Below are 19,582 nucleotides of genomic sequence, written 5' to 3' on the forward strand. Positions count from 1 at the left end.
TCGTCTCCACGTGGGCAACACTCTTCTATCGTGTGTACGTACTTATGAACCGCCGCGTCGCCCGTCTCTGCTTTTTAGTCTTTCTCCCCTGCCCCCTTCGCGGGTCTCAAGATCTCAAGTCAAGTTAGCAGCGTAGCCCGAAGAACATATTCAGTCGTATTCGGAATGTAGTGAGCATTTCATTCTACATTGGTATACCCAGCGACTCTACGGTGCGTCCTCCGACGCGACAGCCCTCCGTCCGAGTCTAACATCGGCTCAATGACCGCCTGCTACGCAAGGTCAATGACTCGGAGGAGCTCAGATTCTCGACATGCGTCCCTTCCCTCTGACAATATTTGGGCTGCTCAGCGATTGACCGTTGCGAAAAAGAAAGTCCACACGTCACGATGCCTGGCCTCTGGCTCTGGCGAGAAATGTAGCTACACCGCAGCTTGGCATGCTCGCGATGTTGCCCGTGTAGCCTCTGACCCATTCGTTTTCCGCGAGCCAGCGTCGCAGTTCTGAGCAACTCGCCGGCATAGCTGACGTCGTCGCCCAGGACATACGAGCGGCATTAAGGCGTACCGAATTGGGGTGCGATGTTAGAGTATAGCCTTCGCTCGCGAATCTGGAGGAATCGTGCCTCGACGGCCCGTTGGGTTGACTTCATCTCGTGCCGAGAGTGAAGTTTTCCATCGGTATGTGCCACGATGGCCTCACCCTGGGGAGCGTTGAGGCGGTTGAGGGGGCACCCTTGCGCGCGATCGCTGCCCCGAGCTTGTTGACTGAGAGCTGGGGTCTAACGTGAGAGAAGGGAGACCAAGGCATCTCCATCAATCTTTTCGAGGTAAGTACGAGGACCAGACACGCATGGGGCTTGCAGCACTTCGCATTGAAAGGTGGGCGCAATCAATGTCCCCATGGGGCTCAACAGGAAACTTCCGGAAGAGATCCGACCTGACGGAGCGGACAGAATGTTATGGCTTACATACTAGATGAGTCGACGGGCATGGGGCGGTGCGGGATTCGGAGCACATGCGGTGAGCACATGAGACCACAATTGTGTATGCAGCGCGAGGATGACGACGCAGGTATGTCTCGAGAGCACGACATCCTGCCCCACAGACGCGTAAGGTGGATCTGCGGGGACGGGTTGCCGCCTCTGACAGTGGATGCGTATACACTCGTGGACGCTCGACGGCATGGGTCCGGCGTCGGGCTAATGGTAAAGGCACACGGAACGCAAGAATAGCGACCCAGTCAGTGGGACTGAACGATGGGCTGGAGTGTAGTACCGAGACCCAAGGCTTCTGGAGGCACCGGGACCGACGGTGCGGCAAACGACCAAGGTACTTACACCCGCCAATTCCCGGTGTTCATTAAGCGTTCGGTGCCTGTGCACACGATAGCCTTCGTCAACAAGTTACAAGATGCCGGCGTTCTGGTATGCTGGCAGAGCACGACGCAATGCTTGCCACAATGCTAGGCACACGTCTTCTCCTGAGCCAAGGACGTGAATGGATGGTAAGTGCCTGGATCCTGTGCAGACTTTACTCCCGCCTTGCTCCACATGAAATGCATTCGAGGCGGTAAGATAGCAAGGTTTGAAAGGTGCCCAGACATCGGGTGAAAGTGACCGCCAGTCCGGCGGCTCGTACGTCCCCGGGGCATAGAAAATCGTTGTTTGGGAGATGTGTCGACAAAGCCTGGCCGCGAGTAGGGTCGTGCGGCGCGGGCGGATCGTTTGCAAAGTTGAGTAAGAGATCGAGGAGCGGGTGGCGGAGGCGGGCGAGGCGGGAGCGGGCCGCCACCAGCCACGATCGGATCTGGCTTGGGACGAGGGAAGCATATGGGCGCATGGGCGCCTGGCTGATAGCAGCGGTGCGCTCCTCGTCCTCGTCCCCTGCTCCATGTGGCCCGCTGGTTCCTGGAGTTATCATGTCGACTTGCCTCATTTTCGCCGTGCCTTGGCCACATCTGCCCAGTCTTACCCCGCTCGCTTCTCATCCTTATAAGCTCGCAGGTCATGTTATCGTGGGCCGAGGAACCCGGCTCTTCTCTCGACGCCCTCGTCGCCATCATCCCCCGCCACCCTGGTTGGGTCGTGATCCAACATGGCCACAGTCGAGCGCAAGCTGTCCGACTCCTCTATGTCCGACGAGAAGTCCATCGCCAACGAGAAGGGTCCTCTCGACCTTCCCGTCCTCGATGCCGGCGTGGATGTCGACCCCAACGCCGTTGGCGATGTGCGTTTCATGATCTTCTGTCACCGTATGCACCGTTGACTGTGCACCAGGTATCGGAGGACGTCCGTGCAATCGACCTCGACGAGTCCGGCAAGGAGCGTCCCATCGAGACAGGCGAGGACTATGCCCTCCGTCTTGTCTCTCTCGACGATGATCCCACCTTGCCCATCCTGACCTTCCGCACCTGGTTCCTCGGTCTCGGCCTTGCCTGCTTCGCCGCTGTCCTCGGCGAACTCTTCGTACGTTACCTTTTCTCAAGCAGCCTCATGTAATGAGCCTTGACGACCGCGCAACAGTACTTCCGTCCCCAGACCGTCCAGGTATCCGGCCTCTTCCTCCAGGTCCTCGCCTTCATCCTCGGTCGCGGACTCGAGGCCGTACTCCCTGGGCCCAACCACGCCGTCGACAAGATGCGCACCCCCGACAATCGCTTCTGGCGCTTCATCAACCCCGGAGGCTTCAGTGCGTCTTTTGCCCTATCCCATCCACTGCTACTCACGTGTCCCGTATCGCTGTCGTAGATATCAAGGAGCATGTCGCCATCAGCATCATGTCGGTGAGTGCTCGCGCGTGGTCTCATGCCATGCGCCATCGCAGACGCGCCTGCTGACCCCCACGCCAGACCACCGCCTCGGACCAGGCCATCGCCATCTCCGTCTTTGCCGCCCAAGACCTCTACTATAACGTCTCGGTCGGCCCCGCCATCGGCATCTTCACGTATGTCTTCGTCTCCTCTGCTTCCTCTCATGGCGATGCTGACGGGTCACCGACACAGGCTGATCGCGTCCCAGTTGATCGGATACGGTCTGACGGGGCTTGCGCGAGACTACCTGGTCTACCCGACATGGGCCGTCTATCCGTTCCTCATGCCCCAGGTCCAGCTCTTTGATGCCATGCACCGCGGCCAGGGCGCCTTCCTCCAGAAGAAGCGCCGCGTCTTCTTCTGGAGCGTCCTCATTGCCATCTTCGTCTGGGAGTGGTTCCCGGAGTACATCGCACCGTGCGTCCACAACTCTCTCGTTCCTCCCGGATGGTGTGCTGACGCGTGCGACTCGGTAGGACGCTCACGGGTATCTCGATCTTCTGCCTGGCGGATCGGAAGAGCCCCTGGGTCACTCGCATCTTTGGCGGCGCTGCCGGGAATGAGGGCCTGGGTCTCTTCGCCCTTTCGCTCGACTGGAATTACATCGGGTCTGGCGGCTCCGCGATCGGCTCACTGTTCACCCCTCTCGCGACGCAGCTCTCGATCTACTCTGGCGTCGTCGTCTGCATGTGAGTCTTTTCGTGTCTCTGATTCTCCACGCCCCCGCGTACTGACTGCCGCACGCAGCATTGCGTTCTGCGCCTGCTACGCGCGCAACGTGTGGCACGCCCAGAATTTCCCGTTCCTGTCGCAGCTGCTGTTCTACCAGAACGGCACAGAGTACGATCAGCTGTCGATCCTGAACGCCGATTTCACGCTCAACAACACCTTGCTCGAGGAGCAGGGCCTGCCCTACTACGCCGCCTCGCAGACGCTTTACCAGCTCTCGCGCACGGCGTACATCGGCAGTGAGTGTCGTCTCTCCCTTCGCGCCGTGCGATGTCTGACAACCCCGTTCGCGCACAGCCGCGGTGACGCACTTCTTCATCTGGCACTTCAAGGACGTCTGGGAGGTCGTGCGGAACGTGCGCACGCATGAGTGCCAGGACGTGCACTATCAGAAGATGAAGGTCTACAAGGAGGCCCCCTCTGGTGGTTCGGGGCCCTCTTCTGCGTCACGTTCGGAGTGGGCCTCGGCCTCTGCTACGCCGCGGACTCGGGCCTCCCCTGGTGGGGCTTCATCGTCGCGCTCATCTTCTCGGCTGCGTTCGTGCCGATCTTGGGCACGCTCTATGCGACGGTGGGGTACCAGCCGAGCTTGCAGTTCTTGATCCAGATGGTGGGCGGTGCGATGATCCCGGGCAAGCCCGTCGCGAACATGTTCTTCACGCTCTGTGAGTGCCCCTCTGCATTGGCGTGCTCTCACGGCTGACACGCAGACCAGACGGCTACCAGACGTACCAGCTGACGCTGAACATGCTGCGCGACCTCAAGCTCGGGCAGTACACGAAGCTTCCGCCGCGGGTGACGTTCCTGATGCAGACCATCGGCGGGATCGTCGGGGGCATCCTCAACTACGTGATCATGAAGTCCGTCATCGCCGGGAACCGCGAGATCCTGCTGGACGTGCAGGGCACGAACGTGTGGTCCGGGCAGCAGGTGCAGTCGTACAACTCGGCGGCGATCACGTGGGGCGCGCTCGCGAAGCCGCTGTACGCGCCGGGCGCGCGGTACGGGTTCATCCCGTGGATGCTGATCGCGGGGCTCGCGCTGCCGATCCCGTTCTACATCGCGCACCGGCTGTGGCCCAAGGCGGGGTTCAACTTCGTGTTCACGCCCGTCGTGATCGCGGAGCTCGGGTACCTGTCGGTGGGCATCAACTCGTCGTGGATGACGTCGCTCGCGGTCGCGGTGTTCTCGCAGTGGTACCTGCGCAAGTACCGCCCGCGCTGGTTCCGCAAGTACAACTTCCTGCTCTCGGCCGCGCTCGACGGCGGCACGCAGATCATGGTGTTCGTGTACTCGTTCGCCGTCGGCGGCGCGTCGGGCAAGGCGGTCCCGTTCCCGAACTGGGGGCTGAACCCGACGGGCAACCCCGACTACTGTATGCGGCTCGGGGATTAGTCCTTGCGAGGACGCGTTTGGTTTAGAGCCCCGTGTGGGTGCTGTTGTCCTTTTGGGTGCGGGCGCAGATGCTTGTAAGTAGTATACATATGTACGTCTACTGTACACAGTTACGATATAGAGTGGCAGCCAGTCGCGCTGCTGCTACGGTCGGGATACGTCGTTAATGTCGCTCGCATGTATGTAGCATACGCCTCGTCGATTCTATCCCCTCTGCTTTTCTCTGGTTAAGCAGACACGTGCGCTGGTCGTCGGAGGCCTCTTGGCCGGCTTCATTGTCCGGTGTGCGCATACTGCGATTCGCAAGCGGATACCCTTCACCTGACAGTCAGAACACGACATGGCGGACGCCTAGCGCGTAGACACGCGTTCGGCTCGGATCTTGTAAGCATGCATCTCGTGAAGTAGACTCGGACGTGCCTTCAAATCGCACCGAAGACGTAACGCAGCCTTCGAGAAGGGCTTGAGCACCCGGGGCGGGGCGTCTCTGTGGGGGTGCGGGGGGACACTGCGGACCGGACGCTTCGTGTCACACAGGCTTAGACTCGGATGCGCGTCTGGACTCGAGTGTCTTGCGGGACCCGGTATTCCCAATAGTCTATTTGGCGTTGGCGCCACGGATGCCTGCACGCAATGCGTGGCGCCAAGTGCGCCTGCCTTGCCTGCATGGGAGGTGGAAGCGTAAGTACTCACGTGTTCATCACTGCGGCTCGCAGCCATTTGACAGGTGGGGGCGCAACCCCACGGGTGCAAACTGCAATCGACCCTGCTGTCAGTCAGCCAGTCGAAGCGACCCAGACAGAACCAACGTACACGCCGGAGCCACCTCCTGAGTAAGTAACAGAAGAGACGGACATGTCGAACTGCAACTCAAAGCCGAGCAACGGGGTCGAGCTAGCCCGAGTAGAGACGTGCGACGCCCACAGCTCAGGAGCAAAATGAGGCCCCCACGGGTCTAAGCCGCATCTCGAAGCAAGATTAGCAACCCGCAGATGCAGATGACTCGCAGGCAGGTTCATAGAGATGCCATCCCCTCAGAGTTTCCGCGCGCTCGGGTCGATCCGACGGGAAGAGAGCGGGAAAGACGACTCTGGACTGTCGGGCGCCGGGAACTCATTCTGAATGGGCAAGTCTGGGGCTAGAGAACGGGGGCAGGTTATTAGGCACGCAGCCGCCGCGGCATGGACCGCTAGACCCTGACAGGCCATAATCAACTTTACACACCACCGAAGTGGCAAGTGAGAAAGCGCACCGCGGCGGCCTATGGCGAGGTTCTCGAGGCAGCGCACACCGCACACCGTAGCATGGGAGACGGATATCCTCGTGCAGTGATCCTGTTGCTTGTGACTGAAGATAGGGCAGAATGTCGGTCGACCGGAAGATATGCATTTTATTGATTCCGTACTATAGCATCACCACGACCCCGTACGCCGACTTCGCGCGTGTCATTAGTGATGAAAGCCTATCGTCACAGGGAGCAGACCCAATCGAAAACAGGGATCGAGCTTTGCTTACGGGATGCTGGCAGGATCCGTTAGGCATTGACGAGATAGAGGCTGCTTCGACCCGGCGCCCTTCTCAGGCTGGATCACGTTCGACGACACGCGCTACTCACAGAAGCGTCGAGGCCGTTGCGAATGACATCCTCAAGGCGCATAGAGTATCTCCTCTGCCTGCTGACCCGGATCGAGACCAGCGAAAACAACGACAGTAAGTATGCGCTTGGTATACGCACCAATACTTCATCGCCCGTGGATCATCGATCAGGTCCGGGAGGAAGCACCTCGAGTCCGACTGGCACGGAGCGCCGTCCTGCTGCCCAACAAGCTCGCGGGCACGCACGCTCGAGTTCAGAAGTCGTTAACGCCGTCACGGTTCCTCCAACAAGCCTATCAGCGGTCCGCCACGAGGCGTCGAGGGTACGCCCATCCATCCATACGAACTCACGTCCTCCAGCGGCGGAACCCCAGTGCACCTTTCCTAGTCTCTGAGACCGTCCGCGCGACGGCTGTGGACGCGTGTGCGATCGTCCGTGGCTCGGACGGGAGGATCGTCTGCCGCGCCGGTGTGCGCTCTCACCTATTGAGCACTTTCCGTGGCGGGCGAGAGCGTCTGGTCCGCCCTGGGCCGCGTATCGAGCGGGAGACGCAATGGCGTAGCTGTCAGACGTGCTGCCGTAACGGGGTGCGAGGATGCGGTTCGGGGCTCACCTCGGCCAGCCTATCCGGACCTCAGCAGGCCGCGCGCGTGTTCGTCTAGGCTCTATCAGTACGAGTGCTAGCTGGAAGGAGGACGAGGGCGTGAAGCGCTCGCCGGACCCGCGCGTACGCGAATGGGCACAGTTCGCACCGTGGCCCCTCCTGGCTCATATGCACCATGGAGCCGCTGGGAGGATCGATCGTGCACCGGCATGCGACGACTGGGCGGAAAGCTGGGAGGGCCGGGCCGGGACACTGCTGTATTGGAAGGCGAGCGGTGCAGTGATAGGCTCGTACGTACAGCCGCGTTGTTCTGCACACGGGGCAGCTTGTGTGCCTCGAGCCTGGACGCGTGAATACGAGGGTGATGGCGAAAAGTCGGCTAGGATGATCCCAGCGCTCAGGGAGACGTTCCCGCGTGTGCGTGCGCTAGAACGGGGCCGGATATGGAGGATCGTCGTTGAATGGGTGCTGCTAGCTGGTGCTGTGCCAACTTTGTTTTGTCGCGAGTTGGAATGGGGACGTCCGTTTGAGGACACTCGCTTGGAAGAGCGGGGGCTGCTCGTCCACGAATGGCTGCAATACCCAGCACTGGGCCCAGACGACAGCTGCGAAAGCGTTCACCCGGATCTAGCATTCTTGCCGAGGCGGTCAGCGCTGTCCTGCATGTCGAGATACGGAAAACGTGTTTCCTTTCCCGGGAGCCTTCAAACCTTCCCGTCCACCCCCGCCTTCCCTCCGAGTCGCACGGGTCAGCCCCCCACGCGTGCCTCGCCCTGCGCCTCCTGACACGCTGCGCGTTCATTCTGCAGTGTTTTCGATTCCGAACGCGGAATGCGTGAGGGCCAAACGAGAAACTCGACGGAGCGTCTTGAGAAGCACGACACGACACGACGCGGCGTCCTCAGAAGCACGCGCTACAGCTGACCATGCGCGCCATGACAGGACTGGAAGCCAGCCTTCCGGGCCGAGCGAGCAGGGACTTCGCGAGTGATAGACTCGCGCGCGCGTTTGCACGGCCTTCCCTGCGAGCCACGGCCGATCGCGACACGAGGCTCCCCGAAGTCTGGTGTGCCGTATACTGAGGCGGGCGGTTGGGTGCGACAGAGATGAGGCGGCGGTTGTCGGCGAGCAGAGGCATCTGTGTGTAGCTGGGAGCCTGGTGGCCGTGGGCTGCAGCAGACAAACGTGTCAGCCATGAGCGAGACCTGGGGGTTTGCGTCGCATATGGTATCAAGCAAAGTACTGTAATATAGAGCGCGCGGAAAAGCACAGACAGACCAGAGCAGCGCGGAGTAGCAAACGCGTAGGGCTGGCTTCTAGACGACAGCCCTGCTGGTAGCCGATATGCATCGCAACCCGACTGAAGCGAGACGAGGTTGCCGTGCAGTTGGTCTAGCTATATACGCCCGCGCACAGAAAGGGACCGCTCGTTACTTGTGACCGCCGACCTCCTGGGCAGGCTTCGATCGCACATAGCCCCTTCAGGACGGAGCGATCGCCCGTGTGTCCAGGCCACCGAGTGGACATCACCACACAGTGGCGGTCGCCGGCACGGACGAGATGCGGCTTCTGAGATGCAATGAATGCCCCCGCCATCCGCATAGCCATTCAATATTCAGATTCGAACCGCGCGATCCCCGGGCCCAGCTGTCACGTTTCGGCCTCGGAAATGGAACCCTCGCCTCTGTAACTTGGCAGCAGCCCGAATCACGGACATAGAAGGCGCAAAGGGCGAGCTCCGGCGGTGTGAGCCCCTGGCACGGTGTTGCCGGGAGGAGGTAGGACGGGCGACGCGGTGACAGTGACCCGACTCGGAATCGAAGGCGCGATCGACAGGCGACCACGACATGTACAGAGACCGGCCGGCGTGTTCCTTGTGGGTCCGAGATTCGCGGGATGGAGTGGCCGGGGTTGGAGACCGGATGGGTGGCTGGGTGCGGATCCGGGTCACACTGCCTCCGCCGCACGGACATACGCTACCGTATGCATATGGAAATTGTCGCTGTCCGAGGCCGTGACGGTGATCAAGCACTTACAGCGGCCTCGACGACGTCATTGTGGGTGCCAATGACGGGCCCGCGGGCGCGGTGGCATGATGCTGCGAGCACGGCGACCCGCGGGTTCGGATATGGGCTGCTGTAGCCTGTGGAACTGTGCGCGCGCTGCGGGGCCGTGCGGCTATGGATGTCCGACTCGGGTGGTGTGCAGGATGAGTGGCCAGGGGAGAGGGAGGGCCCAGCGTTCCTCATACAGAACGACCTCTATAAGTGGCGTACGCCTGTCAATGCGTGCCGTACCGCAGAGGGTCGATGGGTGGCAGAGAACCATGCGAGTCGACCGGGAGTGACAAGTGGGAGCGTCCGCCTGGCGTTCCGGATGGTCGGATAGGGAGTTCGAGGAAGGAGGAGCAGGGGAGCGGAAACGGCTCGCTGGAAGGGTTGGGTGGCTCCATGGGGCCCACGACTCACCCGAATACAGAGATGCTGGGATACTCCCGTGGGGTCCGGCGGCGTGTTGTCCCACAATGGCGCTATTTCCGTCGTCGCCGAGGTCGTCCAGGACGGCGGTGAGAGGGCGAGGGATATAGCGACGGGGACGGCAGTGACTGCGAGCGCGAGCACACGTCACCGGAAATGGCCTTCGGAGATCGATAAGATCTGGGATCGGGCGGACGTCGAAGAGCGCGGGGAAGCGCCCGGGACGGAGAGACAGGATCTAGATCGCGGTCGACGGCTCTGCGAGTGTCCATCCGCTCCCCCATTTATAAGCCCAGCCCTCCTCCTCCATTCGCCACCAGCTCTCGCCCTCCTCGCCGCACAAGCCCCGTCGTCCTCGCCTCGCCTCGCCGTCCACGCCCACCCGACCATGATCCGCTTCGACAACCTCCCGCCAGAGGTCATGCAGGCCATGTGCACGCCCATGCACCTCATCATCCCGCCCTCCGCCGCCCACCACACCGGCGCGCTCTACCTCGGCTCCTTCTCCGCCGTCCTCGACCAGCCCCTCCTCGACCAGCACCGCGTCTCCGCCCTCGTCCAGGTCCTCGACGCCCCCTGGGTCCCCGACCCCACCGCAGGCGGCACCCGCGCCATCGACTGCTACCGCCTCGACATCCTCGACAGCTCCTCCGCCGACATCCGCCCCCACCTCGAGCAGGCCGTCCGCTGGATCGACGACCGCCTCAGGAAGGGCGTCAACGTCCTCGTCCACTGTCAGCAGGTGCGTGTCTCGGCTCGGTGCGCGTGTCGCCGCGTGTACTTACGGCAGCGTGTTTCGGAGCGCAGGGCGTGAGCAGGAGCGCGGCCATCGTGATCGCGTACCTCATCTACACGCAGAACATGACCTACGACACCGCGTTCGACCTCGTCCGCCGCAAGCGCGCGTGCATCAAGCCCAACGGCGGCTTCGTCAGGTGCGTGTGCGCGCGTCTTCCTGGTCGTGTCTGGTCGCTCACGACGCCCCGTAGAGCACTGCAGGAATGGGAGAAGCGGTGGCGGAACGTCGGCGCAGATACTCGCCCGCCGATGCGCAGGGCCGCCACGACGCCGCGTTAGCACGGTCCCCCACACGCACCCCATACTCCCGCTGCTCCTCGGTCTCTCGCGCTGGCGCGTCTCCTCCTTGGTCTCGTCTCCTCCCTCTCGTCTGCTCCGCTCTACTCCCTGCTCCACAGTCTCGGCCTATACTCCACACAAAAGCACCACGGAACTTCACGCAAATGTACGAACGAACACTATACCGGACGGTCTCCATACACTACAGTCTGGCCAGGGTAATTGCCGTCTCAGTCTCCGCTCGATCGGTCCCGCCTCGTCTCGCTCTCGCCTGCATCCATGCATACGCGCACGCGCACATATACTCACCTACCCTACGTTCTGGCGTCCACGTCCACGTCCACGTCCACGTCCGTTCCCCCGTTCATGTCTGTCTGGTGCTCCTCTGCCTCTCACAGGGAAGTTGTACGAACCACGATGACCTCGCTTGCTCGCGTTGCGGACGCACATTCCACGTATCCCTCTACCTGTACCCTTATTCAGTTACTCTATGCTGTTTTGTTGTACGATACGACGTACCGGTATACTGCACTGTACAGCGATCTTACTGATCTGTTTATCTGGGTGCTGCTTTGGTCCGCCCCGTGAACGGCTTGCATGCACCTCACAGCGTCCGTCCGCGTCAGATCTTCAGCTGCGCTGCAGGTGGAGGCCCAGGGGCGAACGTGTTGTCAGAGTACATCAATGACGGCCGTCACCGGCACTGCTGCCAACCCCGACGTCGCCTGTCCAGCGCACAAACCCTCCGACGCGTCGATGCCGATGTGACACCCGCTTCCCGGTCCTCCCCACAAACCCTGCGCACTCCCAGACCGGCGGATGTGCATGCTTCCTCGATCGCGTTCATTGCTAGCTGCGGTGCCTGCCCCCATACTGCACGCCGATGGGCGAATCCGCGCCTATCGCAAACTCTACGCGTGAGTTTAATCCAGGTGCACTCTATCAGCGCGCGTCGCCGTGCGGCTCGATAAGGCGACTTCGTCGTACCGCGTCGAACCTCGTCGAACGCGAAGCTGAAGCGCGGCGTCAGAACCCGTCATACGTGCTGAACATGGCTCGTTTGAACGTTCGCGTCCACGCACGGTCCCGGGCACTTCATCTCCGTCTGGCAGGGAAGGAGAAGCTGGGCAGTTAGGCAAAGGTGAGTCCATATCCCTGGGGTCGTGGGCGCTGGACGCGTCGATTCTGCACCTGAGCGTCCCATCGACGGAGCTCTGTGTGGTCGCTGGGAATGTGTCCACGCACCGGACACGACGGATCGCGAAGTTCATTGAGCCAGGCACGCTGCGCCGGAGCGCGTCCGCGCGGACCGGAGGGCCTTTGATCGATGGCGGCGAAGGGACCTGTTCTGCGCCGGCTTGTATGGTCTGCAACGGAGACTACTTACTGCTGTTCGTCCTTGTCGAGTTGCGCTCCTTCGCTCTGCGTAACCCAACCTATTCGTATCGAACAGAAGCGGCGCGGAATCTGGCCATGGACACTGTAGGAGGATCACTCGTCATCCAAAACCAAGACCGGCGGACGCACGTTACTCGCTGCGGTCGACGCCCCCGAAACGAGTCGCCGTGCTACCAGCGTGGGATGGGGTGGTGGTCAGGTAGGGATCCGGACAGACGATGATCCGCGTCGTACCTCACTTCATTAGCAGCCCGGCGTGACCAGACAGGATCAGCACGGCACGGAACGGTCCCACGACTCGCAGGATTTCCCGGTATGATGTGGCTTCGACCATAGACTGCGCGTGTTCGTGTCCACTTGAACCCCGATGGTGTTCCGTCCACGGCGAAGCCACGATGGCAACGCTTAGTACACACTGTTAACGGAGACGGTCAGGTGCGTGTATGGACGGTGGCGGTGAACCACGCTCGAAGACTGGGGGTCCACGCGACCGCCGACAACCGTACGCGGCGGCAGCATGACATGACGGCGCACCCGCAAGCCGCAATACCAGAGACAAGGGTGGTCGGCGTACAATCGGTGCGGTTTGCCGGCGGTACGGCGGGCTGAACGCACAGGAGTGGTACCATCCGCATCCGTGCCCGAGTTCGCCGAAGTCAGTACTTGGCTATAGGGGGCTGTCAAACCTGTCTGTGTACCTGGCATGGCGAATGGCCATATCGCGACGTGCGAGTCGGTATGTAGGGCCTGCGAGCCGCGCATTCAGGTGTGCCAGAAGGTTAGAACGACGATGTTCCCGGAGAGCTGAGTTACCTATCACCGTTGGCAAGGCGAGCCTGCTCACCTGTACGTATACGGTCTCTCGAGTACGTGCGACATCTTCATGATCAGGGAATGCTTCACCGACTCTCGAAAGGCTCTGCTGCTTGCCACATTTGCGTCACCTGCCATCCGTGATCTGAGAATAGTATCATAACAGCTCTTCAAGAGCAAGGACCACTCACGGATCCATACAGAGCACGATGAGTCTAAATTTGTCGGGCATTTGGCACAGTTGGTAGCGCGTACGCTTCGCATGTCCCATCCGTCGAGTGTAAATGCGTAAGGTCCAGGGTTCAACCCCAGTCAAAACCGACACGAACTCAGGCGAATTCTACGGGTTTCTACTGAATATGTCAATAAATTCTATTCTCTTCGGATTGCTTCGATAAAATGGATTTCCTTCGGTCAAACGACGAAGCAATATGAGGCAGAATGAAGGAAAGCGAATTCCGTTCTACTCGACCGAATACACATTAATTCAACAGAATACATGCTTCGCCAGCGCGTTGGTCTGGACGAATATAATACACGATTTTCTACGATTTTCTGCTAGTGAACACGCCGCGTCCACCGACAGTATTTTGACGACACTTGAAGTGAACCGTAGTGAATCTGGATTGCGTGAGGTCGAGGGCATGTAGGAGTGAGACAGGGACTGTTCTGGCAGCTTGCGGTGCAAACGTTGCGATGTACGTTGTTTGCGATGTTGCGCATTTTGTGTGGACCAGGGCGGGCCTGCGCCGATTGGTACCTACAACCAGGTTAGATACGCTCGTCCGAACGACAGTGACACACAACACGTACGGTATACAATGCCGCTCACGCGCTCGGACCCGCCAAGCTATCTTGGAGGTGGGTTGTAGGTTCTTCAAGAACTTGCATCTCCTCGTCCTCTGGATCGGACTGGACCCCCGATGGTGTGGCTTCCATGGCTTTGCTTGCTGGCTCAACAGATTTCCCTGCCTTATTCTGAGCCCGTAGAGCCGCAGATTTTTGAGCATACATCTGTTGTAAGGTGTTAGTTTCGTACACGGTCACAGAAGCTCCAATGTACTACCTTTGTCTCACTGCGTGACAAGGCAGCGAACTTCATATCAAATTCGGCCTTCGTCAACTGTGCGCCCGGGTTATGGGCGAAAAGGTCCTGCATGTACAAGTTGCTACGATGTGTACCGCGCGGGCGTCAGTGCAAGGGCGTGAATTGTTTTGACAGACTTACCGAGCGGTGCAGCTGTTTGCACGCGGCTTCACGTAGTACTTCTTCTTATCAGCAGTAGGCTTCGGTTTACTACTACCAGTCGATGCCGGAGCTTTTATTTTCTGTGGCAAACATGTAAGGACTCGTTCAAAAGTATAAATGTTGCTCACCATGGCCGTGGCACCAGAGGAACTGGGCCGGGCAGCCCCGGGACTTGTGAATGCGACGGGAATTGCGGTCTTTGGGCGAGTTTTCCTGTACGGAAGGTCAGCGATGAAGCCCGATTGGGGTCACCAACTCACAGTGGGTTGATAAACGGCACTTGTTTCGACACATGGGGGGTGGGCGAGATGGCAGACGAGGCAGGTGAGACAGCAGACGAGGCAGGCAAGATGGCAGACGGGGCAAGCGGCATGGCAGGCGAGATGGCAGACGGCGTGAGAGACTCAGTGGACAGGGTGGGCGAGTCGGCAAGCGGGGCGGACGAGATGGCAGGCGGTGCGAGAGACGGAGCGTGAGAGACAGCGGATGGCAGCGTGAGAGAGACAGCAGACGGCGGCACGAGAGAGACAGCAGACGGCGGCACGAGAGAGACAGCAGACGCAGGCCATATAGGCATAAGTTTGTATAAGATCCTTGTAGTGAGCACGGAGTGATCATACATAAACTCCAGTACTTACCTGCAGCTGTTTTCATACATGAGCTGCCACTCGCTCATGTAAAAGCGAGGCGCCGTCATGTATGAACGAGGCGCCGTCGGTCGTTACCCGTTTTGGCAGCTACCCCGGGGCAGTCCGGCCCCTTCGTCCCCGGCGGGCGGTACCACTGGCGCGCGATGCGAGGATACCCCATATGGATGGACATCGGGGTCAGCGCATCTGAGATCAGGTACGATCTCGAATCCCCTGCGCCGCCGCCCTGCCCACTGTGTGGCGTCGATTTCGGCCAATCTCGGAAGCCTGCAACGAGCCGAGCGAGCGGCGAGCGGTTTCGCCCGCTGTTTGCGACCTCCACCATCCTGTGTGCCTGTCGGTCACTGACATCGTTACAGCATAGCGCGTACGACAACGAACGGACAACGGGACGGTCAGCATAGATCGGGCTTTGAAGTGAGTGCAAACGCACACGAGCAACGGAGCTGACTGTAGCCACAGGACGCGGCGATGCGCAGCACGACACGCGCGTCGACCGCGAGTACGCAGGGCTGATGCCTCGTGTGCAAACGCAACCGACGGGCGGACCACGGGTACGGGTGCGAGCGCGAGCGCGTGAGCAGGCGGGCGGGCAGGCGGATACGCGCGTGCGCTGCAGGCTGATGGACAGGTAAGCGGACGGGTGAGCACCCGGATAGGTAGGAGAATAGGCAGACGGGCAGGCAACAGCACATGCCCACCGCGAGCGCGCTGAGCAAATGCCCAGCACGCAGACGCAGCCGACAAACGCAGGCGCGCGAGCAGATGAACTTGAAGAGCAGGGGGCCGGACGGATGAGTGGGCGGGTGGACGAGCGGCGGGTGGACGAGCGGGCGGGCGGGCAGATGGACCACTCGGAGAGGGCGGGCGGGCGAGTGGACGAGTGGCAGGTGGACGAGCGGCGGGTGGATGAGCGGCGGGTGGACGAGCGGTGGGTGGACGAGCGGCGGGTGGACCAGTGGGTGAGCAGACAGATGCGTTGACAAGCAGACGAGCGGGTGGGTAGACGGACGAGCAGGTGAGCGGGAAACTGGGAGGGCGGACGGGCGAGAGGACAAGTGGGTGAGAGGGCGAGGGCGAGAGGGCAGGCGAGCATAGGGCGCGGACTAGCACCACACGCACGGCGACCGCGAGCGTGCAGGGCGAATGCCTAGCACGCAAGCACGGTCACTGAACGCAAGGTGGGCGCATGAGCGAGAAGTGGGTGACCGCGACGGTGGGCAGGGCCGGGGCGCACGCAAGACATAGAATAGATCCGTTCGTTTGCTTTGTTTAATTTGAAAACATCGTGTTTGTGGGCAATGTTGAAAGTTCAATGAACTGTAATGGCAGAATATAACCTATGTATACAATGAAACTGTTATCACCGAGTCCAGTATGTATCGCGCCGCAACACTCATTACGACTCGAGACTCGGCTGAACACCCATTACTAACGACTCGAGACTCGACTGAAAACCAGGACAGTACACTAAACATCCTTATTGAACACGAGAATGTTGTCCTACATCTCATCTGCTGTCGTAAATGCTACTAAACATGTATCTAATCCCCGTTCCAGCATACAATACATGCATACACGGTGCGGAAACGTCCCAATCACAAATCGCAGGTATGTTGCAGGCCTAAGTAGGACCGTTAAACGTGTTCTGATTGGCCAGGAACAGCCCGAGCACATCGGGGTTGCCCAATGCGGTGAGGCAACAAATAGGTACAAACGTTGAGTTTACGGGCGCCCGCAAGGCTCGCCTCACTTCCGCATGCTACTGTAACTCTACCGTCCGGCTTTCATGTTCAACGTTCAACTCTGTACGGAAGACAACGGTGGACACTCCGAGATGCATTCAGGAGTGAAACCAATCAGGTAAGCATGCCTGATTTGATTATCTATGCACACGCATTAATCTACTACCCACCTCAGACCGGCTTTCGTCAGAGCGTGTCGAATGGCACGTCAACCAGTATGAACGGCACGTCGGTGAGTGCGAACGGCGACACGTCAACCAGCACAAACAGTACGTCGGTGGGTACAAATGGCGGCGAGCGGGTACAGATGGCAGTGCGTCACCGAGTGCAAACTGCACTGTACCCGCTAACTCTTGCGAACAAGCCGTCGTCTGGCTGCCGACAGGGGTCGCGGTTTTTCTAGTTCACCCACAACTCGGGGATGCTGTATCAGGATCGAATGAAGGCCAGCAGTCGGTGTCGCGCCGGGATCAAAACCCCACGAGATCTCCAAATTGCCGGAGGCCGACCACATCAATGTGTACGTGTGTGCCTTGCCCACCATCCCGCTGAGTATCGCTAATGCTGTACCTGTTCTCTCTCCCGGCGTCTTCACGCTCCCCGTTTGTTGCGACGTCGCGCAGAAGCGTCGCCCGATTGACCAGTTGGCTATACCCATTAGCCGCGGGCTGGAGGAGCCCACGTTGATCAATGCGGGCGAGGCATGGGAGGCTGTGGGTGATAGATGGGATGACACGGCAGAGGATGAATCGCATGGGCGATGGGTGGGGAAGCACAGGTTGGATGGTCAGAGCAGGTCGGCGACAGACAGGAGGTGCAGTCGATGTTGCGTTGTATGGTGCCCAGTGACCTCGCCCGGCTGTTCACGTTCCAGAGTCAGCCATGTGTACTGTATTGTACACTGTCGATCAGTTGTGATCAGTGTATATCACGAGGTGTGACATACAGGGCATATGTCGTGGACCACGACACACAGGCTGTGCACTTTCAGACCTCGATACCTACTGGATGACCTATGCTACAAGGAAAACAGGTGCTGCGCCTAGCCCGAAAAGATATGTCATGGAGCCCAACATGTGCACTGTCCATATGCGAATTTGGATACACGCATCAATCAGGCACCGTAGTGAACCAACTGCTATATATGGCGCCGTGCGCAGCCCGAGAATGCGTGAGATCTTACTGATCACCCATCACGATCGCATTCGCCCGATGGGCCCGCGACGGCACCCATTTTGGGTAGCGCCGCCGCCGCGAGCTTTCCCCGGCGCCGGGGGTGACCTGGGTGGTCCATAAAGGGCAGCTGCCCTTTCGGGTAGCGAGTGGGGCGCCGGCTGTAGTGATTACTGCACCTTCATACTGAAGGCGGATTGTAAGTACTGGGATTTATGTATGACGTGTTTGTGCTAACAACAGGTATTCATACATGAGCATGCCAGCATCTGGTGGCAGACGGCGGTGCGAGAGAGACAGCAGGTGGGTGGAGAGAGACAGGCTGAGTAGATGGCACAAGCGAGACGGCAGACTCGGATGGTGCGAGTGAGACGGCAGACAGGGCAAGTGGGATGGTAGACGAGAGCGCAAGCGATGCGAGAGACTGAGTGGATGGGGCGGTCGAGTCAGCAGGTGGGGCAGACAACTCGGCGGGCAGGGTAGACGAGACGGCAGGCAATGTGAGAGAGATGGCAGATGGTGCGGGCGAGACGGCAGGTGGATCGAGAGAGATGGCAGACGGTGCGGGCGAGACAGCAGACGGTGCGAGAGAAACAGTGGCGGACGAGGCAAGGGCAATGGCAGACGAAGTGGGCGACTCGGAGGCATGACTAGGGCCTGACGTAGCAGATGCAGATTGATTCGTCGGCTGAGGAGAGGCGGAGATTCGCCAGTGTGCTTTGTCGAGTGAGTCAAGCTCAAGTTGATGACCAGGTTCATCCTTCAACAACGGTGATCGAGACCGACTGTGCTTGCCCGACGTGATTGTACGACTGCGGTACCACTGTGAGTATATTTCGGCTGCTATCTCGTCAACCTTCCAGTGGAGCATGCAAAAGCGTAGCTCGGGGAATTTGAATACATCGTGGCTCGATAGTAGTCGCCCTGTAGGTTGGTTCGCTGATTCCAGGTTGCTGGCGCGCAGTCGCCCTGGAGCCAGGCATTGAAGATGCGGCGAGCCTCTTGGCGGCTCGCCTTCGTTACATCACCGCTGACAGGTTCACCTTGGGCATTCTTGTGATATCGCGCATTCACATTTTCGCCCCTGGACGAGCGGCTTTGGCCGCGCTGACCTTGCTTCGAGTTGGGATTGCTCGTCAACCGGATGGACCGTGCAGCATTGCGCCACGAGCGCACATCCCAATACTTGATATGTGGATGCTCTCTCTGGTCCAAGGGATCGAGGAGCAGCGTGAGGTCGTTGCTGAGTTTCGGAGTCACTGCACCCTTCTTGCCTTGATCTGGGTTTGATGTACTGCCCTGGGGAGTATTCCGGGCGTCGCCAACATGGGCAAGGAGTGCTGCGTAGCTCTCCCTATTTGTCTGGTTGCTAGCAAGCTCACGAAATTGAGTATATTATTTGGGCTTACCTGAGGGCCTTGTGCTCGATAACTTCGCTCATATAAGTGCTGTGAAGGTCAATGTATGCGCGGTTACCGTTCATGACGAGCACGTCCGCAGGGGCCTCACGCAGAATCTGCGACATTGTGGGGCTTACGGCAGGAGGCATACTCTGGAAACGACTATCAGGTGTGACATCAATACGGCACACCGAGCTCACACTGTTCCCACGGAAGTGAGTATCAAAATGGGTTGGCGACGTATTCACGCGGTCATAACCATTTGTGAATAAGGCATTCGATGGCTGGAAGGCTTCAGGAGGCCTGGGATGGAAGGAATATTGATTGCGGTTCTCGTCGGGCAGCGAGGTTTGCAGCGAAGGGAGGAGACTATGAGCACGAGGCGTAGTCTGTCGAGTGGGTGGAAAAGAGGTGAGTCTTTGGGAATCTTGATCCATTTTATGGCGAGGTACTAGAGGATATGG

The 19,582-nt window shown here is 59.7% G+C and overlaps 7 protein-coding genes and 1 pseudogene across 8 annotated transcripts; 4 read left to right on the forward strand and 4 right to left on the reverse strand.

Moving 5' to 3' along the window:
• Window positions 1–573: 573 nt before the first annotated feature.
• B0H18DRAFT_1048966 (uncharacterized protein) lies at window positions 574–1,097 on the reverse strand. The gene is made up of 2 exons (XM_048030884.1): window positions 1,042–1,097; window positions 574–1,018 (listed from the first exon to the last, which is right to left on the reverse strand). The coding sequence occupies exon 2, from the start codon at window positions 814–816 to the stop codon at window positions 649–651; it is 168 nt and encodes a 55-aa protein (XP_047886009.1). The 5' UTR covers window positions 817–1,018; window positions 1,042–1,097; the 3' UTR covers window positions 574–648.
• Window positions 1,098–2,096: 999 nt separating this feature from the next.
• On the forward strand, window positions 2,097–4,935 carry B0H18DRAFT_1126248 (OPT oligopeptide transporter; the record flags this gene model as incomplete). Its single annotated transcript, XM_048035133.1, has 11 exons — window positions 2,097–2,228; window positions 2,279–2,467; window positions 2,525–2,690; window positions 2,750–2,784; window positions 2,851–2,945; window positions 3,004–3,228; window positions 3,288–3,500; window positions 3,559–3,779; window positions 3,838–3,966; window positions 3,999–4,205; window positions 4,256–4,935. 11 exons carry the CDS (start codon window positions 2,097–2,099, stop codon window positions 4,933–4,935), a joined length of 2,292 nt encoding a protein of 763 aa, XP_047886010.1.
• A 175-nt stretch (window positions 4,936–5,110) lies between these two features.
• B0H18DRAFT_170054 (uncharacterized protein) lies at window positions 5,111–6,262 on the reverse strand. The gene is made up of 3 exons (XM_048036951.1): window positions 6,188–6,262; window positions 5,749–6,131; window positions 5,111–5,701 (listed from the first exon to the last, which is right to left on the reverse strand). The coding sequence occupies exons 2-3, from the start codon at window positions 5,952–5,954 to the stop codon at window positions 5,287–5,289; spliced, it is 621 nt and encodes a 206-aa protein (XP_047886011.1). The 5' UTR covers window positions 5,955–6,131; window positions 6,188–6,262; the 3' UTR covers window positions 5,111–5,286.
• Window positions 6,263–6,861: 599 nt separating this feature from the next.
• On the forward strand, window positions 6,862–7,986 carry B0H18DRAFT_170081 (uncharacterized protein). Its single transcript, XM_048036952.1, has one exon. It carries the CDS (start codon window positions 7,128–7,130, stop codon window positions 7,920–7,922), a length of 795 nt encoding a protein of 264 aa, XP_047886012.1. The 5' UTR covers window positions 6,862–7,127; the 3' UTR covers window positions 7,923–7,986.
• Window positions 7,987–10,001: 2,015 nt separating this feature from the next.
• Window positions 10,002–10,690, forward strand: B0H18DRAFT_888274 (phosphatases II; the record flags this gene model as incomplete). The annotated part of the gene is made up of 3 exons (XM_048041218.1): window positions 10,002–10,355; window positions 10,421–10,548; window positions 10,603–10,690. The coding sequence occupies 3 exons, from the start codon at window positions 10,002–10,004 to the stop codon at window positions 10,688–10,690; spliced, it is 570 nt and encodes a 189-aa protein (XP_047886013.1).
• Window positions 10,691–13,128: 2,438 nt separating this feature from the next.
• Window positions 13,129–13,222, forward strand: B0H18DRAFT_t151 (annotated as a pseudogene). Its single transcript has one exon. The product of its transcript is annotated as a tRNA-OTHER (tRNA).
• A 507-nt stretch (window positions 13,223–13,729) lies between these two features.
• Window positions 13,730–14,727, reverse strand: B0H18DRAFT_1126250 (uncharacterized protein; the record flags this gene model as incomplete). Its single annotated transcript, XM_048035134.1, has 5 exons — window positions 13,730–13,915; window positions 13,968–14,070; window positions 14,130–14,230; window positions 14,279–14,363; window positions 14,411–14,727. 5 exons carry the CDS (start codon window positions 14,725–14,727, stop codon window positions 13,730–13,732), a joined length of 792 nt encoding a protein of 263 aa, XP_047886014.1.
• A 3,238-nt stretch (window positions 14,728–17,965) lies between these two features.
• Window positions 17,966–19,243, reverse strand: B0H18DRAFT_1126251 (uncharacterized protein; the record flags this gene model as incomplete). The annotated part of the gene is made up of 3 exons (XM_048035135.1): window positions 17,966–18,687; window positions 18,747–19,087; window positions 19,128–19,243. 3 exons carry the CDS (start codon window positions 19,241–19,243, stop codon window positions 17,966–17,968), a joined length of 1,179 nt encoding a protein of 392 aa, XP_047886015.1.
• Between the last annotated feature and the right edge of the window lie 339 nt (window positions 19,244–19,582).

Source organism: Fomitopsis serialis, assembly GCF_022376445.1.
Source record: "Fomitopsis serialis strain Sig1Antser10 chromosome Unknown B0H18scaffold_189, whole genome shotgun sequence".
Taxonomy (NCBI): domain Eukaryota; kingdom Fungi; phylum Basidiomycota; class Agaricomycetes; order Polyporales; family Fomitopsidaceae; genus Fomitopsis; species Fomitopsis serialis.